Source organism: Eurypyga helias, unplaced genomic scaffold, assembly GCF_000690775.1.
Source record: "Eurypyga helias isolate BGI_N326 unplaced genomic scaffold, ASM69077v1 scaffold11921, whole genome shotgun sequence".
NCBI classification, from domain to species: domain Eukaryota; kingdom Metazoa; phylum Chordata; class Aves; order Eurypygiformes; family Eurypygidae; genus Eurypyga; species Eurypyga helias.
Window position 1 is genome coordinate 54,488 of NW_010230252.1, and position 19,820 is coordinate 74,307.

General features: G+C 37.1%; 1 protein-coding gene across 1 annotated transcript in view; it reads right to left on the minus strand.

Annotated features, from left to right (window-relative positions):
• Positions 1 to 19,820, minus strand: part of HMGCLL1 (3-hydroxymethyl-3-methylglutaryl-CoA lyase-like 1) — a 55,398-nt gene that overhangs the window by 19,971 nt on the left and 15,607 nt on the right. Inside the window, exons 5-6 of the mRNA XM_010160675.1 lie at positions 15,641 to 15,704; positions 11,026 to 11,214 (exon numbers count right to left, since the gene is read on the minus strand). Of these exons, the coding sequence (XP_010158977.1) occupies positions 11,026 to 11,214; positions 15,641 to 15,704 (253 nt within the window). The remainder of the gene's footprint in view (positions 1 to 11,025; positions 11,215 to 15,640; positions 15,705 to 19,820) is intronic.

The following is a 19,820-nucleotide window of genomic DNA, read 5'->3' on the forward strand; positions in this document are numbered from 1 at the left end:
TCTCATATCTCTAATTAATGTGACAGTCGATGAGATGGAAATTGATGAAGAAATGCACGCTGTGGGAGAGGCGCTGAGAAGGGAGAGTGGGATGGGCTGGCAAGGATGGAGCAGTTCTGAGATGAGCCAGTTGACTTATCTGTGGAAATCCCATTTAATTTGTTCTGAAAGTTAGAAGGTGTGTGAGAGACAAGCAAGACACCATAAAACCAAAAGGGACAGGTAAGAGCTTACTAGAACTATCTTGTCTTTCTGTGAATGAGATATTGCCTATATGATACTGATGAGGCATCAAAAAAAAACTTCACACCAATGAAAACTCTTCATTTTCCAGTCACCTTGACAACCCAGACTCTGATTTTCAAGAATTGAATCAAAAAATGTAAAATATCAGTCATCAGTTCAATTTTTGATTGTTACATGCAGTCATCTCACCAAACCTACAGCCAGCCATGTAGTCTCATATCAAAAACCCCAAAATACCACGTTTTGATGCACGCAATCCGGTGGAGGCACAATAGAAAAATGCATGAGGAATTTGACACCAGTGTGCCCTCATAATTTTTTTTTTATGCTACAGATCAGTGACTTCAGTTTTCTAGTGCTATATTTTCACAACTCCTAAAAGTACTAAATATTTATTTTAAATTGGGCTTAGCATTTTGAAAACTATTTTATACTAATTTGTTCTATAAACACCTGAAAACCTTTTTTTGAAAAGCCTTCTTACATTTCCAGCATTTGGAAGTAATTTGTTTCTAGTCCAAAAAATGAATGTCTGTCTCTAACAGAAAGAGCTGGATTACTGCCCAGTCCACTTCAGAACTGGATGATGCTGACTCTTAGCCATTTAAATAGTCAAGTTAAACAAGACACAGTTGGGATGATAAAAGGACATTTGCAAAAAGACTATTGCTCTGGCCATGTGGACTTACAAATATCAAACAATGACTAGGAAAATAATGGAGAGGAAAAAATTGAATTAACATAAGTACCAGGGAAAATATTAGGATTAGGTGAATGTAGGAGCATGGTATCTGTTCATATCATTCTCCCTTCTTGCCAGCAAGCTGCCAGCAGCATATTTACCCCACTTAAGCATTGATGGAGGCAAAGAATGGAAAAAAATACATTACATGAGAACAAAGGAGAGGGGAAGTAGACACAAACAGCCTGTACAGAGTGTTATCTCAAATGGGCCTATAATCTGCTGGGTTTGTATCTAAATTATATTCTATGCTATTTTGTGCAAGCCTTGTTTGCAAGCACAACTTTGCTAGCTTCTTATTAGCTGGCAAAAGGTGAAATAAGACATAATTGTCTTCTCATATTCTATTTATACTAATTCTTTCCCTTTTACAAGCCATAGCCCCAGATATGACAACTAAAGAATGATGCAGCAGAACACAATCTGATAAAGACCTAAGAATCCTTTCAAGTAAATTCTCTGTTTATTTTTGCATGGGAAGAAGTTCATTCACAAGAAGAGAAAGATACACAGTAATGGAAGCAATTCTAGAATGCCTTTTAGGTATTGAGAAATCAAATCAGTATGGCCTTAATGCTTCCAGATTTAATGAACCAGAAAATGATCAGTGAAGCTGTAATTGGAACGTACCACTGACACTGAAGAATGAAATGTATAAATGAACATTACTTAGAGGATGGGAAACTCAGAAATTAAAGCATTGCAGATGTGATTAGGAATCTACAATAAAAAAATCATTACAAAAAGAAGTAGAAGTAGGCAAGGAGGATGCAAGCACAGAAGAGGAAAGACAATTGAATATTTGGGCCAAATTAATTCTTTCTATAAATCCACAGCTTCAATGCTATTAGTACAGAAATTATCTTTAAGATAGAAAAACTAAAACCACTTCCGATATTATTTCTCTAGCTGCTGCCTTGATCTGTCCATTCATATTCCATTTAGATCTAGAGTGATAGATCTATATGAACTTGCAGAGATAGAGAGATGTGTAGGTTTGAATGAGAAATTCAAGATTTGAAGAAATTTTAAAAGACAGTTGAGGTTTGATTTTAAGCCAAAGGGAAGTAGTGTCTACCACTCCAAGTCAGCTCTAGTGAGGGAATTCGGAGATGAGAATAATCTAAAACTGATGAAGGATCTCTTGGTCTGATTAGTATCCTGAAACAGACTTAGACTTGAGGTTTGTTGGTTCAGTAACTAGGGTTGAAAGCTTCTGAAATTCAATCATCATGTTAGAAGCAGCTAGCACAATGCAGATTTCTATAATTTATTAATTATTTACAATATACTAAGTTTTATTTAAAATCAAAAACAAAAACCACAAAAACATACAGGGTAGCTATTGGTATGTGCATATAAAAATGTATATGTATACATCATTGCCTCAGAAACTCTGGCTGCTATTTTACTGTGCAGTAATAATTATGTTCCGTTTCCTCTCCTAAAAACTTCAAAAAATAAAAAAGTTGTAACAAAGTATACTGTTTAAACTTTTTTTTTTTTTTGTAATAGTGCGACAGTGTAATGTAGTGTAATAGTGTAACATAGAAATGAGGAATTTATTTGTGGACTACCAGGCTATCAGGCTTTTCTGAAGCATAAAGAGAAAGATCAAAAATTTTCAGCTCCTCAGAAACTGAGTATTACGCACATCATGCAAAATGCAGCAGAAAGAAATGAAAACAGAATTGCTACTTCTTTTGTACTGATCAAGAGAGAAGTGCAGGAGTGGTACTGTCTGTTTATTTGTTTGCTTTCTTATTTTGCTGAAATTACAGGTAACAAGGTAAAGCCAGTACCTATTTAAAAAAAGAAAAAAAAAAAAGAAGAGAGGATGAGAGAAAATACTGGAAAAAATCTCTCAGATTTTTGGTATGAATGCCTATGCTTTCATTTTCTTCCCATATGTAGGTCTGATTTATTCATTTGTGCAGTATGTTTTTTCACTTACAAAAGTAACTAGGTGACCGCTCATAGTAGCAGTATTATTTGATAAAACTCAAGTGTTTTTCTACTTTCCTAAAGCACACACCCTCTTTTTAAGTCTTCTTCACACAAGCCTTGCAGCCTAGTGCCTTTTCCCAGTTCACCTGCCAAAGAACTTACCTGCTTTCAAATAGTCTTTTTTGCCTCTGTTCTGTTACCTTTCAGTCTTAAACAATTCCACTCAATCTTTTCTTTCCTAGTATCATGTATTCCTTCAGCTCAAACATCTGAATTTTTTAATTGCTAGCTTTACCAAAGTGTAATGTTGCTTCTTTGAGAAAAAGGGAATAAAAGGAAACAGGGGGAAAAAAAGAAAAAAAGCAAACTGATGGTTTCTAAAGAATTTTGTGTTATTGCTAACAGCTCTTTTAGTTTGCTGACAAATAATTCAAAAGTATTTTCTACACTTTCAAACCTAGAAAATACCTGGTAAGTGTCCAGGATAAATTAGTTCCTGGAGAAATTAAAAAACAGAAGGCTCTAGAAAGACCCTTTTTTAAAAAGATAGGCATATTGCAATAAATAATCTCTTGCTTTACCTAAAATTGTGTACTACTACACTTACTTTTGATCCCAAACGTTTTCTTCTGTATGTTTTAGAACATTAGACAGATTTACACGTAAGAATTGTGCTAGCTATCCTGTTTCTCACAATGGAAGTCTAAAATTTCAAAAATTTAATTTCTACAAGTTAGAACAACTGCCCTTAACATGAACATCATGGTAGTGCAAATAATTAATTTAAGCAGGAAAACCTGGGACCTGCAGGCTAATACTTCCACAACCCTGCTGATGGGCGATTTCCAGCTTGAAGAAATTCCATTTTATAACTCCATTAGTTTCCTGCCGTGTAGCCAACTTTCCACCTATTACATGCCTCCACGCCCTAATATTAATTTCCAGTACAGAACACTGTAAATTGTTTTCTGAAAAATCAAAGCATATGATATCCACTGTATATCCTTTGTCTTCTTTGGCAGGGACTGCCTCAAAGAATTCCAGTGAAATACTGAAGCATGACCAGCCCTTCCTGAATCCTGTACAGCTATTCTCAGTCAAGCTGTGTTTTTTCTAATGTTTCCCTATCTGAACCTTGAAAGTAGTTTCTGGAGACCACTGTTAAGTCTTCTGCAGTTTCCTAGCATACCTTTGTAAACAGCAGAGGAAAGTAAACCTGTGAGGTCTTCTGAAATCTTTCAACTTCTAAGCATTTCTCAAAATAGGAATGCAAAAATATTAACATTTTTTCAAAATCCCAAAAAATGTGCATGCTTCATATGGCAAGTCTTTCCCACCCTCACATTGTGCTTCATAAATTCTTCAGAGTGCTTGCCTGTGCAGGGGAAAGGAAGTGAAGTCAGATAATTTGAATGGGCATGTATGTATCTGTATCACTTTCCCACTCATATACCTTACCAGTTTTAATCTCAAAATTATGTTCTATCCCAAACTCACAATCTATTTAGTTTCCAAACTGTAATTTCAAAAATGTTTTAAATCTGGTCTGCATAAATATAATTCGTACTTGCCCGCAGCTCTTCCTCTGTAGATTTTTTTTTAGCATTTCACAAACCAAAAGGGATGAGCCTGATTCCTGGTTTACAAATAAAAAATGATGAAAAGTGATGGGCACAGTGACATGTCAAATCAGGAAAAAACAAGCCAAGATGTTATGGTTCCTGCCTCCCACACCTCATTAATTTCATACAATACTTCCCCATTGGCTTAAAAACCCCTGTCTTTAGTACAGTGTCAAAATTTTAACTGGACTACCGTAAGTATTTTTGGTCTGCTAAAAGACAGTTTAGATGTAAATTATTTCATTGCCAGGCAGTGGGTACCCCAGTACACTGCTGATAATAAAACAAAATCCTAGTGGTATTTAATGTATTATTCAAGGAAGAACTTTGGCAGCCCACTATATGCAAGTTCATTTCCTGAATTACTATATAAGTCCCCAAACCCAGTATTTTCTGATTTTTGTAGCAACAGATAAATATGGCTAGAAAGCTTGAAAGTTCATATGCACTGTTACATGAGAAATTCCTAGCTCAAGTCTAGCACAATGAGTACATGCAAGGCCTCACACTTTTTCAAGGTTGCTTATCTTCCCTACTCTATAACAGAAGTGTCAATTTATTCTACTACACTACAGCTCTGAATGATTGTGCTTTACAGGAAATAAAAGAGAGAGCATTTCTTGCAAATAAAAAATTTTTGTGTCTTTTTTCTTTCTTTCTTGATACCACTTTGAATGTCCAATTTTAGGTTGCTAATGAGTTAGACAGGAGTTGAGAGATGTAGATATATAAGCAAATTTATAAACCTATCAACACTGTAGCAAATAGTCTTTAGGAAGAAGTTGAACTAACAACGATGAACATAATGCATAGGAATCAATGGCAGATAAGGGGGAAACAGGAGAAGACTTTAGATCTTTATTCAAGGCTTGTGCATACACTTTGTTCTCTTTATCACAGGGAGAAAGTGAAGGAATTCAAATGTTAAGTTAAACCTAGACTGTAGGCAGATAGAAAGCAGTCCTATATTTTGACCCTCCAAAATCGACCATTTATATCAGCACATAAATAAATGTGAATTAATGATGCTTTGAGTTAATCATGCTTTCTTTGTTCTCTTCTAAAGACTTTGTTTTGTTACCCAGCATGCTGTACATACTAGCCATTCACTGGTATAAGCTAGCATGAGCTCTGCATCCTGGTACACATTTACTAAAATAAACTAGACAAATTAAAGGTGAGAGAACTGACTGCAGGATACAAATGCTAAGTGTATTTCTACTACAGAAATATTCTTACAGATACTTTATTTATTTGGAAATTCATCATTATTGGTATATTCTTTTAGGTCAGTTAGTCCCAGAAATACAGGTCTTAAGAAGACAATGGCAGAGAAACTAGTCTGGCACCCAAAAGAGATGTTGAAATTTCTGATACCCCTCAGACACAGACACCAATTCCTCAGGTTGATATTTTGGCCTCTATTTTTACCCCAGCAGGGTTGCCAGTGCAGAACTGTTAGGGCTTTGTGTACACCTAGACACTAGCAAATGCTTTCTAAATTTAACTGAGGGGCAATATCTTGCCTCTCTGAAAGACAAAGACTCCAGCTGAGCTCCAAGATCAAAGCATGTGAAGACCTGCTAACTCTCACAGCTGCTGTTTCCCCCAGCTTTGCACCAACTCCACTACCTGCCATTCGGAGCAACCCTTAAAGCTCAAGATATTGTTTGCTAGTGCCCCCTCTAAATGTCTCAGAAAGCAGCAATGACAGATTGCTCCATAAAGGAAGGCAAGCAAGGAGACAAGAGTCACAGCTAGGCTGGCAGTGGCAGCACTCTCACCAAAAAGGAGTCAGGGAGTTGAGTCAGCAATTTGAGGTCAGAATCAGGTCTGAAGACAATATCAGCCACAGCCCAGTGATCAACCAGCAGGTCCCTAGTGATGAGCCAGGTCTGAGGTCAAGCCAGTTAATTCAAGACAGCAGGAGAGGATGAGGGTGAGAATTAGGGGGGTATAAGACTGGGAGCAGGCAAACCCTGTATTTGAAAAATAAAAAGGAGAAGCAAGGTACTAACCAGGAGATGGTTTTGGATGGAAAATTCATCTCATCTACAGCTTCACATGTAAACTCATAAGAATCATGGAAAAGAGGAATTTTAAACAGAACTTTTTGCAGTTGCTTCAATTAGGTTTTACCATTCCAGGCTGCTGGCCATTCTGAACACTATTCCTGTAACACAAGGAATAGTGAATTAATAGACCATGAGCTTCCTCATCTATGTTCAGATTCCTCTCCTAGTTCTGGCACTTAAAACAGCCATATCAACACTGAGTGCCTTTGTGTGCATCTAGTCCTTACTACATAAGTAAACTGGAGCCAGGAAAAAATGCAAGTTCGTTAGTCTCTCCAGAATGCACCAAAGGGGTGCACCAGTTTAGTTAAGTCATGAAGGGGTCAGCAGCCAGCCATTTCTATTTGGATGGTAAAACAGAACAAAAGTTTATTTATAATCTTTAAAATTCAAGGATCTTAAAGACATTAATGACATTATTAAATATTATAAACTCTCTGTAAGGGGTTATATTGTGTTTGTAATGGAAACCTGTATCCACAAATTCAGATTTTGCAGTCTGAACCCTGACAGTTTAATTAGAAGTTTGCTAAATTCTGTTTGTTACTAAAGTATGGATTTTATTCCAAAATTCCTGTTTTCTGGAAAAAGAAAGCACTAATAAGAAGTATATCATTTGGCAAATCACAGAATCACAGAATGGTTTGAGTTGGAAGGGACCTTAAAGATCATCTAGTTCCAACCCCCCTGCCATGGGCAGGGACACCTTCCACTAGACCAGGTTGCTCGAAGCCTCATCCAGCCTGGCCTTGAACACTTCCAGGGATGGGGCATCCACAGCTGCTCTGGGCAACCTGTTCCAGTGCTTCACCACCTCTCTGTGAAGAATTTCTTCCTTCTATCTAACCTATCTCTTTCAGTTTAAAGCCATTACCCCTTGTCCTGTCACTACGTCATCAAACTCATTCATCTCATTGTGTCCAGTAAGTGTGGATATAATTACATAAGGTGGCAAAAATCCCTGCTCCCTCTAAGTCATTAGTTTTATACTCGTTTTTTCTAAGTTAGAATCTGATCGCATTGGTGTAGAGATCAGATTATAATACTGAATTACGATAGTGATTTGGACTTGATAAAGTTATACAGGGTTACCATGCAAATGTTTGTTTCATTGATGTATCACTGCTGGCCAGAACTCCTCTTTGCTTCTTCGCATATTCCTTCTCATGTTCGGATGTTTGCTATGAAAACAGACAAGGCTATTTCTGGCAACTGCACCAGCTATGCAAGAAAAGAGTTCTGTATCACTTCCATTAAAAAACTTCCCCTTTCTTACCCATTTCTGTACACACTACAGGAGGCAATTGTTAAGGTAACTCAAATCTTACCAGACTAATGGTGTACCTTACTGGGGCCTCTCCAGCACAGAAGTTTCCTGACCCATCTTTTTACCCTTCCTTGGAGGTCTGTAACAATTTCCTATAAATGTTTTACTACTTCTTTTAGCTACATTTTGTGTTTGTCACGTTAGATAACCCACATATGTAATTTTACTCAAAATACCACAACCTCTAACTAGATTGCCACATCACTTCCCATCTTCTGACTTTGTCTCTTTGGTAAATTGTACACTCGGATATTTTAATATTAAACCAGTTAACCAAGAGCCAGTCATGTTTCTACTTTAAATGTTTAATATTTGGTTCTGAGGCATCACTTCATATTCCTCACATTTTTACATAGATTCTCTTCCTAAAAGAAAGAGAAATTCCTTTCTCTAGGCAACAGTCTCTATACTATTCACTTCAACAACTTAAAAAATTACTTATCCTTTAAAAGCTGGCTAATCTCTCTCCCATCTTTCACTACCTATCCTTTTGCTAAAACAACACACATAAAACCAAATACTAAAATTACAAGACTACTTCCCTGTTAATTTCTTATACAGATACAGCCTGTCAGTTCTAGATGACTTTGGATCAGCCCCAAACAAAAGAAAATATACTGGGTAGTATAATCCTGCATGGAACAATGTGATCTGTATAAAAAATCACTTACTGAATCACCAGCACCTCTTTCCACTCCTAGGAGATCTCCCATGGAAGCAATGCCTGAATTAGTGTAGAGTGATTTGTGGCCTTCCAGCTGTCATTCATTAATTCTTCGGAAATACAATATACAATACAATAGAGCTCAGTCTGAGGTTGTAGTTTGCAATGTCTTTGGAAGGGTGCAATTTACCTGCTGAATGTTCTTTAAAATTGTTTTCAAAGAATAACTGTTGCCCATTATTTCTATAACACCTCAGACACATTTCACTCCTGATGAAATATTGTGTTGGTCACACAGACCCATAGAGGAGGAAGGATAAGGCGTTGCGTCTGTGGAGAATCTTGTCTATGAAATGAACTGCCGAGCTGAAGACAAGGGATTTTACTCCAGTACTTTGCCAATCTGTGTTTCTCTGGCAAAGAGGAAAGCATAGGCAAGCCTAACAGCAGGTGTGACCTGGGCACTCTGATCCACTGGCTTTGGCACTTTACCATCCAGCTGATATGTAAAATTGCCGTTTTAGAAATGGCATTGCTTACTTATAATTCACTGCTAGCTGCCTCATTTCTTTGACCAGAGACACGAGAGGTTGCTGTGACGTTTGACGATCCAAGAGCCTGGGGACTACCTTAGAGCGAGCCAAGGAGCTGCTTCCACAAAGCCAGTCAGAGAGACTGTGTAATGCCTGCTTCATCAAGGACTTTTGGCAAAATCTATGACAAGTTCAGCTCAGCCAAAAACACTGAACCTCAAGACATGCACTGTAGCAGAACTTGAGCACACAGGGAAGTTTTCTGGTGGGTCTCAGACACCCTCAGCTTTTCAGAAATCTGAGAAGGCTGCATAGACACGTTTTTTTAGGTCTATTGCTCTCTTGAATTTACATGTTAATTAGACGGAACTGCACATTAGGTACTTAAGAGCTTTTTTTCCCTTTAACTCTTACACAGTTGATTAAAGAAGTAAGAAAAGAGGAGCAGGAGGTAAACCGGAAACAAGAATCATTTACAACAAATACCAGGGTTAACAAAGCATAGCCATCATTCAATATTTAGTAGGCACCATGACAGCAATTATTTTAAGGAAGGATTTGAAAAAAAATTCTTCAAGGATTTTTATGGCTAACTCCTCCCATGCTCTGGGGTTTTCATGCTTTCAGCTATTACACCTGCAACTGAAGCTTACCATGAAATTAGCAATTTATCCATCCCATGGTACATATACAAACACTCACAACAGTAAAAATCAGTAAGGGTCAATAGTGAACACTCTTGAGTAAAAGTCAGGACATTTTTTACCAGATTTTATCATTCAGTATTTAATCAAATACCTGCATAGATTCTCGTATTGAAACATTTTCCTGTTCCTTCTTGTTGCTTGTGTCACTAACAGTTAACACACTGCTGTTATTTCTAAACCATATAATACGAGCTCTGCAAAAATAACAAGTCAGGATGAAGGAAAATTGACCTTAAAAATGTCTGCCTCAATTACAAGGAAGCAGAAGATGTCATTCAGTATAAAAGAGAGGAATAAAGGCCTATGATTTGTAAACAGCATTTGATTCTGTAATATTTGGTAGAAATAGGTATCCTCAGGAACGCATGTTCACATTAATGTATTTTTCAAGACTATATCTTTACACAAACTACACTAGAATTTGTAGTCTGTTTCTTATATTGTGATCCATTCTTAAAAATAGAGAAGCACAAAGAGAAAAATATCTCTTATGGAAATTAACTATTTATGATTATTTAGCCACAGGTTTGAAAAAAGATTAAATAAGACATAAAGTTGTTGCTAATCTTATTCGGAAGGTATAATTGCTAAACAAAAACCATACTGAAGGCATGTTAACAGTAATAAAATTATGTAGATCACTCTGTGTACATAATTAGATGATGTAGATGATCTTTAAGGTCCCTTCCAACCCTAACCATTCTATGATTCTATGATTCTATTACCAGTAATTTAGATTTATCCATTTGAAATCAAGATGTAATTATGTAATTTTTTATTTAGACACCTCTGCAAAATAGAAATTTTAGTTTAGTGAACAATGAACATTAAGATGTTCCTAAGAAAACTGGACCCTGAGATATCAAAAAAAAAAATTATTGTTTATCTCATTCATCAAAAATCAATGGAATATGATTATGACCACTGTTTCTTAGTGATTTTGTATAGAACTGAAGATATTAGTCGGCTAAGAATTGAAATTTTCTTGCCAAATAATACCTGTAGGCAATCCAATATGTGAGCAATACTTTCTGGAAGTTTGGCGAGTGCCTCTTTCCTTTTCTAGTGATATCTTTAAGGCTGGATTTTTTTTTTTTTAATTGTGCATTTGAATTAAACTAAGACTACTACTATCACATCTTTAAATGAGAACCTGAGTTACCTGTATGGCTGTGAGGATATTGGCTAACGCCTGGCCATATGTGTCGTGACAGTGAACAGCAAGAGCACTCAGAGGAATTTCTTTCATAACAGCTTCCAACATTCTTTTCATACTTCCAGGAGTCCCCACACCAATTGTGTCCCCCAGAGAGATTTCATAACAGCCCATACTGTACAGCCGCTTAGATACCTGATTGGAAACAGAGAAACATGAAGAGGTCAAGATAAAAGAATAAAAGATAGGGTCAAGGACATACATTAAAAAGGACATATTTCTGTACAGGTTTCAGGTTTTGACCCACCAAGGTAGACCTATGAATCAGAAACGCCCTATTCATTCTTGAAAACTGTCACCCAAGAAGAATGTCTCATAGATCTTCTTTTAAATTTATAGTTCTGCTTCTGCACATGGAATAACCAACCATGACACATCTGTCAAAAACTTGCTTTTTGACTCTCCCACAGAATCCAAACAAGCAAGATTTTACACTATGAATTACGTTTCTGCCGAGCCCTTTCCCAACATTTTCTTCTCTCTGGGGATTTCCCAGCTGTTTGGTTTTCTTTGTGTACTTTTTAGCTTACAAGTTGAGCAGGGTAAAGACCTGCCCTTTTGTTTGCTTATTACATGGAGCCAAGCACATGGCTGAACTAAGACAATAAATAATTAACAAGAAACCTCATTTTGCTTTCTCTTGGCACTGAGAAGATCAATGAAAACTGAAGTTTTAACATTTTGCACTTAATATTAATTTTGCTTGCTTTTCATGAAATCAAACATTAAAATGCTAACAAAGAAAAACTGTAACTTAACATTGTAGTCTTTAAGTTTTAAAATTTTTCTTAATACTAAACAAAATCCTATACAGGTACTTCTTACTTATGCAAGTAGAGCCCTAAATGTTTCTAGAATTATGTCTTTGAGGTGTTCTTCTTATGAGTAAGAGATTTGAGGTCTGGCTCCATAATGTTTTATGGAGAGAGACATACACAAGGAAGCACAACATTATGTTTGCACCAAAAATACTGCTTTAGAAATTGAATGTAGGAACTTTCTATCTTTGATGCCCTAAATTTACTTGGAAAAAGTTTCACCTTATTTTCAATTGCTATGTATGTTTGCCCCCTTAGCATTCCCCACCATGTATCAACGATCCCGAATGGCCACTCCACTGGAACGGAATCCCAATCTGGAAATTAGCTGTTTAGAAATGAAACAATACAACTTTTTTCCAAGACATCTTCAGTTGCACTGCACTCTGCTGTTAAAGTAATTCCAGGACTTCATCAGTGGGATCGCTGTGAATCTGTCTGAGGAAGCTGACAAAGTGCTACACCAGCACTGTCGGAAGTGCTGGATTAATATTCCTGTTCACTTAATTCAAAGAACAGCTGAAAAAGAACTTCAAGTAGTCTGAATCGTTCTGCTTAAAGCTTGGAAGTGCTATGACTATTGCAAAGGTAGTAAAACTCTTTGTGCTTAAAGTCAAAGAGCCCTGGTTCACATCAACATAAATTCAATATACGCCTTACAAAAGGGACATTCACCAGATTGCAAAAAAAGATTCCATCTTGCAGCACATTTTTATATCATCAACACATGGCAGGTGTTTTAACTGGACTACTGTTGCAGGAAAAAATAACATCATCTGCAGTTAGTGGTAGATTACCTCTAGTTAATCCCCAAACTTCAGTTTTGTTTAAAATCAGGGTAAAGGAAGCAGACAGAATTTTTTTCTCATGTTCTTTTTCATTCGTGATTCAAAGTTTTTCTAGATGAGCATTTTAGTCATGACAGAGAGACTATATAAACTGCTAGAAATCATGCTGCATTCACTTCTTTCTCAGGCTCGGTCCTTAGGTCTTTCAGCTTCTGAAAATAAAGGTCTGAAAGATGAAAGAAGAGAGGGGAATAGTCTGCTAACAAGCTGAGCATCATCACTGTCTTGTCATAATCTAACCTTAAACTGACCCTTAAAAAGAGATCTATATTTAATTTTAAGAGGAATGTGCATGCCTGAAAGCTCAATGGGAGTTTGTCATGTTGGATTTTCTATGCCAGCATAGTGGGATGCGGCCCATTAGTTAGAGTTTTGCAAGTTTTCAATGTAGATTTTTGGGAGGAGGGTGGGGGAGAAGAGAACACACTGTTTTCTCAGTGTAATCAGAATGTGATTATGAGCTTGCAGCTTTGTTGATTAAATGAGGTTGTGTTCTGCACCACTGAGCAGTTTTACTATGCATGAGTCTTGTGCTAGTCCCCTTGGGAGCACTGCCCTGATACCAAGGGTTGATCGAAATGGGAGTTGGTGACCCAACACTGCAACCCCTTAGGCACGTGACCAATCCTACTGCTGGAAATAATATCTAAAACTATATTCTTGAACTGAATACAAAAGGTCATAATTGATTTATAGTTGATTTTAAGCAAGTAGCAACAAAAAACCCACACTGCAGTCCTTGTGCTTTAAGGGAAACTTCGTAATAATCCAAGAGCATTCAAATAACAAGTGGCACATTTTCTGGAGCCTGATAAGCCTGTATGCTGGATTATATTTATATGATGTCACTGCTCTAGGTGAAAAGGAAGCTAAGAAAAGTGTGGATCAGGCAGAAAGATAAAATCAGACAAGTATATGACTGGAAGACAATGGATAACACAATTGGCTTCAGGGCTGTTACATGGTGCTTCCAATGACTTTCAAGCCTTATTTGCCTAAGATCTGAAATTCAGAAACCACAGGGTGATAAATAGTTAAACACAGACTTCATTTCAAGAAAAAGCAGAGTGACAAAAAAGAGCTATGCAGTTTATTTTAATAGATAAGAATTTTTTTTTTTAAATAAAGAACCATATGATGGATGAACCAGATGGATTCTAGAAGTCTGACGGCATCCGAAGTTTGCACTCACTATGTTTGTTGACACAGTTGTGTCCCTAGTAAACCAGAAATGCATGCAGTGTGGTTAATGAGCTACCTCTCCTAACTGGTTTTACTCCAGTTAAAAAATCTTTTGTTTAAAAAAAAAATTGGTCATTGTCTCTGACTCGTCTAAACCTTTCAATAATAGCTGCTGATTGCAGTGCACAGCCAAGGGAGACACACACTCCCATCCCAAGAAAGATGATGACCAGAGAGGCAGTTGTTTGAAAGGGTTTAGCAACACAGCAAGTAATTTTGATAATTCTGAATCAGCAAAGGATGAGTGCATGTGCTTATGTAAAATCAATTAACAGCTAATCAGATGCTTCTACATAAACATCAGTGCTTGCTGAATCAGGGTCTCAACAACTTTAATGAGGCAGCTTTTATTCTTAATAATACAGTGGTGGTTGGATACAAGAAGACACTTTCTAGGATGAAGACAGAAAATAAAATATTTGTGTGAGTAAAAGTTTGCAGGTTTGGAACATCAAGTAGTGCTCCCACTGGCAAACTGAAAAGGAGCTGTTCTGCACAAGGAGAGTAGTTAAAAAACAAGCAACACGTGGAAAGAAGCCTGTTGGGGAACATGATATTGCAGTAAGCAATTTACCAACAGCACAGCTGTCATCACCGCTCTAACTAAAGCTGTGTCCCTTCTAACTTTCACTTCATATTAAACCCAATTAATTTAGAAATACTAAGTACCTTCTAATTTAGCTTTTTTTTCAAAGACAGTGAGTGGATGTGGTTGCTGTGGGAGAAGTATTATCACAAGTTCCATCTGGAACGTATGCCAGAAGACGCAGGAGAGGACCTGAAAGCCACACACTGAGAACAAAATATACCAGACAAATGTTGACTAGCTGCTAGTGCTACAAAAAAATAAAAAGGGAAGTGTTTCAGAGATTCTGCTAGATCACCAAAAGTAGGTGATTAAGTGTAACAGAGAAGTCATTCTCCAGGAGGAAGGCCACCATGTTCTGCCCTTGTGCCCCTGTCTGCCTTGTCTACTTCCAGCTTTCATGCCCTCTTTGCCTTCCTGCAAAATTTAACACTTGTGATTCGCTTATCCCTTTCTCTGCTGGGAAGAAAGGCTGGACTAAGACATTGCCTTTCTTCTCCTTCATCCTAAATGGGAACAGGGAGTGGGAAGGGAAAGTACAGCTTATCCTACCATAGCAGTAGAGCAAGTTAAGTAGTAGGAAATCAGGCTGGGGCTAAGTTTTGGTCCATGTGTCAATCACATGACACTTGCCAGAAGCACAATGTTGTAGCAGTGGCTGTAGTAGGTGAAAGCACAGTATACCTGTAGCAGCATAAAACGGATTTAAAAGCAGATACCTTTTGTAAGAGGTTGTGCTGGAAATCATCTCGCACAATGTGGTCCACTGACATATGTGCTTCAGTCCATTTCCTTAAGCATTTCCTTACATTCTTTTGGAGGAAATAGCACGTAATATTTTTTGTCATGACTGATAAAAATCAAAACATGCTATTTTCCTTAGATTAGATTGCATATGGTTGAGTGAGGTTATGCACCCAGTTTAGTATTAGCTATGTTTTGCGTTTCTTTTACTTAAATTTTATCCATTAAAGATCTTTTTAGGATTAAGCGTAGAACATTACTTATAGAGATTTTAAAATGTATTTTTGATTCATTAAAAAGACAAGCCAGACGTTCACTCTTACTTCTGCCACTTTGGCTGGTATGATGTTTCCTTCATATGGGCATCCCAACGCACATGACACATACCTACAATAAAAAGAACAAACAAATAAGCTTTTGTTTTATATGTGTGTATCTGTATCCATCCACGTTACACAAAGAAAAGGTTAAATGTAATTTTGAATATTTATGCCAGTCAATGTAGAATAAATATTTGAACAAAAAGTATAAATTACATCAGAATAAAATAGCAGGTTTATCAATTTTCTTTTTAAATCACAGAACAGAGGTTTGTAGCTTTATTTATCCTAAATGTCTGTCACAAGTTGTAAACGAATGGCAATGAAGCCAAGCTAACACTGCTGCAGGAGACTTCAATTTTTCTTGGTATTTCCTTCTGAAGTTATAAGAGTCAGCTCAAGTTTTGCCTTGCCTGGCCCACACAAGGTATTCAGAGGAAGATAACATTTTCTTCCTTGTGACAGCTACCTAGATCCTAGAGAGCAACACATGGACACAAGCAAGTTATAACAACTCCACCATCTCATTAGTCACTAGAATTGTAGTGAACGGGGTAGCTTTCACCTTCTCTCTCTGTACTGGCATTTCTGTACCAGAGCCCCAGAAGAATTACAGCTCCCTTGCAAGCTGTAGTTTAGATATGCCTTGCAACAAGAAGAAATCAAGAAGCCAGACTGTCTCTCAACAACTATTGGCTCCACAAAGAACAAAAATTGAAAGACACAACCAAGCCTCCATTGTTGAGTCTTAATGCTGTTAGCGTAGAATTTGGTTCAAATTTCTTTTTTTTTTAATGATCATTAAGAGCCATGAAATTCCAATTAAATTTCTAATTGTTTATCTTAAATTAATTAGGAATAGGATTAAACTAACCAGAAACAGCCATTCAAAATCAAAATAAGTGTGGCTGTAGAGGGATTTACAACAGATTCAGAGGCAGGCAGAGCCCCAGTCCCAGTGGGAGGTTGTTCAACTGCTTAACAGAAGAAGAACCTTCATCAATCCCCCTTCATTCTCTTTCCCGCAACACTGAAGGATATAATGTAAAATTATACACTGCATAATTCAAACGGGACTGAACAGATGTCAGTTTGTATGTAGTTAAGGTCTGCAGGGTAAAGGATGTATTGTTTCTTTGCAGTTGAAGGAGAAACTGATTGATAGAATGTGAAATTAGGATGAGTAACAGGCAAAAACAAATTGTAAAAAAAATGGCAACATTTTAATGCATAGAGCATATTCCATCCCTTATATGAAGGTACAGTGTTGGGACACTGGAAGTAGCAGTAAGAATGAAGCAAACCTTAAACCTAAAAAGAACTTGATTATCTCTGACAAAGAAATGGAAATTAATTTTGTCTCCACAAAAGTGGTTGGGTCCATTACATCCTGCTCACAATTTTAGTCCAGATGCCTACTAGGCATGATTTCAATTATCTGTATGTCATTATGAAAACCAGGTTTTTGAAACTTGGCCACAGACTTCAATAAATATCACCCCCAATTTAGATGTCACTGTTTAAGTTTCAAAATTCAAAATTTTCTTATCTGCATTAAAAATAAAGAAGTAGCTACTGTTAGCAGTTAAACATTGCCCTGCTTTTCAGTGACACGTAACTCAAAAACAATTCAGGATAATTTCCTTAATTTTTTTAATGCATACACAGTTTTTCAAATGAAACCAAGCATGAAAAATTTCAGACCCAAGGGATTGCTTTTTACATAATACTACAGTGCCTAGAGCTAGTAAATACACATTACTGAAATTATTTTGCAATATCAGCCACAGCACTTATTATGAAAGGAGCAAGAACAGTACTAAATATAAAGTAAATACAAAACATACAGTATGCATGTGCACATGTTCCCTTTAATTACATATATCTTTACATGTTCCTAACGGCTACATATGTTAGATCAAGAAGATGTGCATTTGGTAGTGATAATGTGGCACGAATGACATCTGGAATGAAGCAGGGCAAACAAAAGTAAAAGCAAGCCAAAAGGTATCTAGAGAACAAGGGAATACTCCCTGTGGTTCACACCAGTGAGCAAAAACTTGCCTGAGCTCACATAATTCAGCTGGGCCTGCTGGGGTATGAAAGTATGTGGTGACCTGAGGAATCTGCCTACTACAATGTACAAATCTGTTTGAGATTATGAACTCTCTGCATGCTTACACCATTGCAACTAGACTGACATTTTAAACAAGGAAAATATGATACATATAATCTATCTGAGCATCTGATATTCAGTATTAAACTGGAGAAAACAGGGATTACTGAAAGAATTTGACAGGTAAAGAACTTCCTGTCAGAGAGAGAACAACATCCTGTGGAAAATGAAAAAACTGTTTTTCAGTAGAGTTCATCAAGTATGAGTTTGGCGGAATTTTATGTAATATTTTCATTTAATGAACTGGCGTAAAATGTAGAGATGTGGTGATAATATCCAATTTCTTGGTACTGTCAGTACAAAAACATGCTCTGGGATACCATGGAGAAGAAATAGCAATTGGATTTTCATGATGGCATTGACAAAGAAAGTAAAATTATTCAAATGAGGCTGTAAAAAAGTAAAATGCACTCCAAACATATACCAGGATAAGTGTTTTTAATAGAGGATGTAAAATATTAATTCTATTTGACAAGGTCTTGCTATGTTCTTATTGGAAATAAGAGATAGAATTTGAGTAATTTGTAGAAAAAGTAATGCAAGCTGGAACAGATGCAGACAAGGGGTGAGTACAGCTAGCAGCGAAAAACCTAGCACATGAAATGAGAAAATATGCATGTCTTTGTGAAAGAGGGAAGATAGTCATGTGTCTGGTCTGAGCATTTGCCAAGACAACTAGACTTAGGGCAGCACTGGGTGGGATGATTTGTAATCGCATTTGTATGATTCCAAATTAATCAAGCTTAAGTGAGAGGAAAGAGGTTTTGATGGGAAGGTAGATCTGTTATCTACAGATACATTTGTCTGTTACATTTATTTTTTTGTCTATGAAATAACCTATAAGGCATTAAAAGCACAAGAGAATCCAGCCAAGGCGGAGCCCCAAGACCTCCACCCACACACCTCTAAAATGGGAGACACCTTTGAAAGACAAGCTGAAGAACTGCTTAGAAATAAAAAAAACTAACAAGACAGCACCACAAAAAGCAACCAAAGACACAATCTTAGAGTCTGGTCAACTGCAGCAAACACTACTGACAAGTCAAGAAGAATAAGGACAGACTACTGTTTCTGAGATCTTGTCATCAGGGAGTTTGGTGAGAGCTGACGCAGTTGCAAGCAAGGAACAGAAGCCAAAGTGTGGGAGTTACAGGAGGGAAGCACAGAAGAGGGTCTCCAGGCAGTAATTATAAACAGCGCCTTCAATGAGCTTAGGAATGAAGAAGAGATAGGCGATGAGATATGATATGAAGAACCAAGTAGGGTCAAAGGTGCAACTTTTAAGAGGCAAATGCTTGCTTATATTCCAGTGGAAAACAGCCAAAGGACAGTGAGAGGTTAAGAAAGAAAATAAGGGAGGGGAGAAATAAGAGGAAGAACAGCATATGGGGTCACTGGGGCAAGTGGAAGGGGTACAGATGGAAAGTAGACAAGAAACTCCTGCTGCTCTGACAGTGGAGGAGAAAAGATTAGGGGAGGGGAGAGAAAAGACAGTGACAGAAGGAAGAGCATACTGTATCCATTTTTCGTTACGAGAAAAACCAAGATCCTATGTGAAGAAAAGCAGCAGAGGGAAAAATAGGAAAGAGTTAGAGCAATGAGTTACGGAGGCAACTGGGATTTAATTTGGAGATTCAATTAAGCTGGAGAATACAGCTGTTTTCTAAAAAGATGGCAGACTGAAAGAAAAAAAGGCTTTTTAATGAAAAAGACTGCCTTGGTCTCAGGATATTCACCAGAGACACTCCACATTATGAGAGCAGAAGCAAATATCTGGGAGTGCACAAAGCAGACTCTGCGATGGAAGTGTTTAATTCTAAGTATGTGCTTAAATCTTGGTTGAATCAAGGCCAGACATTTTAGTAGCTTAACTGTCTTTAGCATGCAATCAAGAAAAGAGCCCATGCAACCAGAAGTGGAAAAAAGGACCTGCAATAAGTGAACTTATCTATACAGCTGCTTTAGGAACACACAAGTAAATGTTGTTTTGCTCACTCAGGTTCTGTG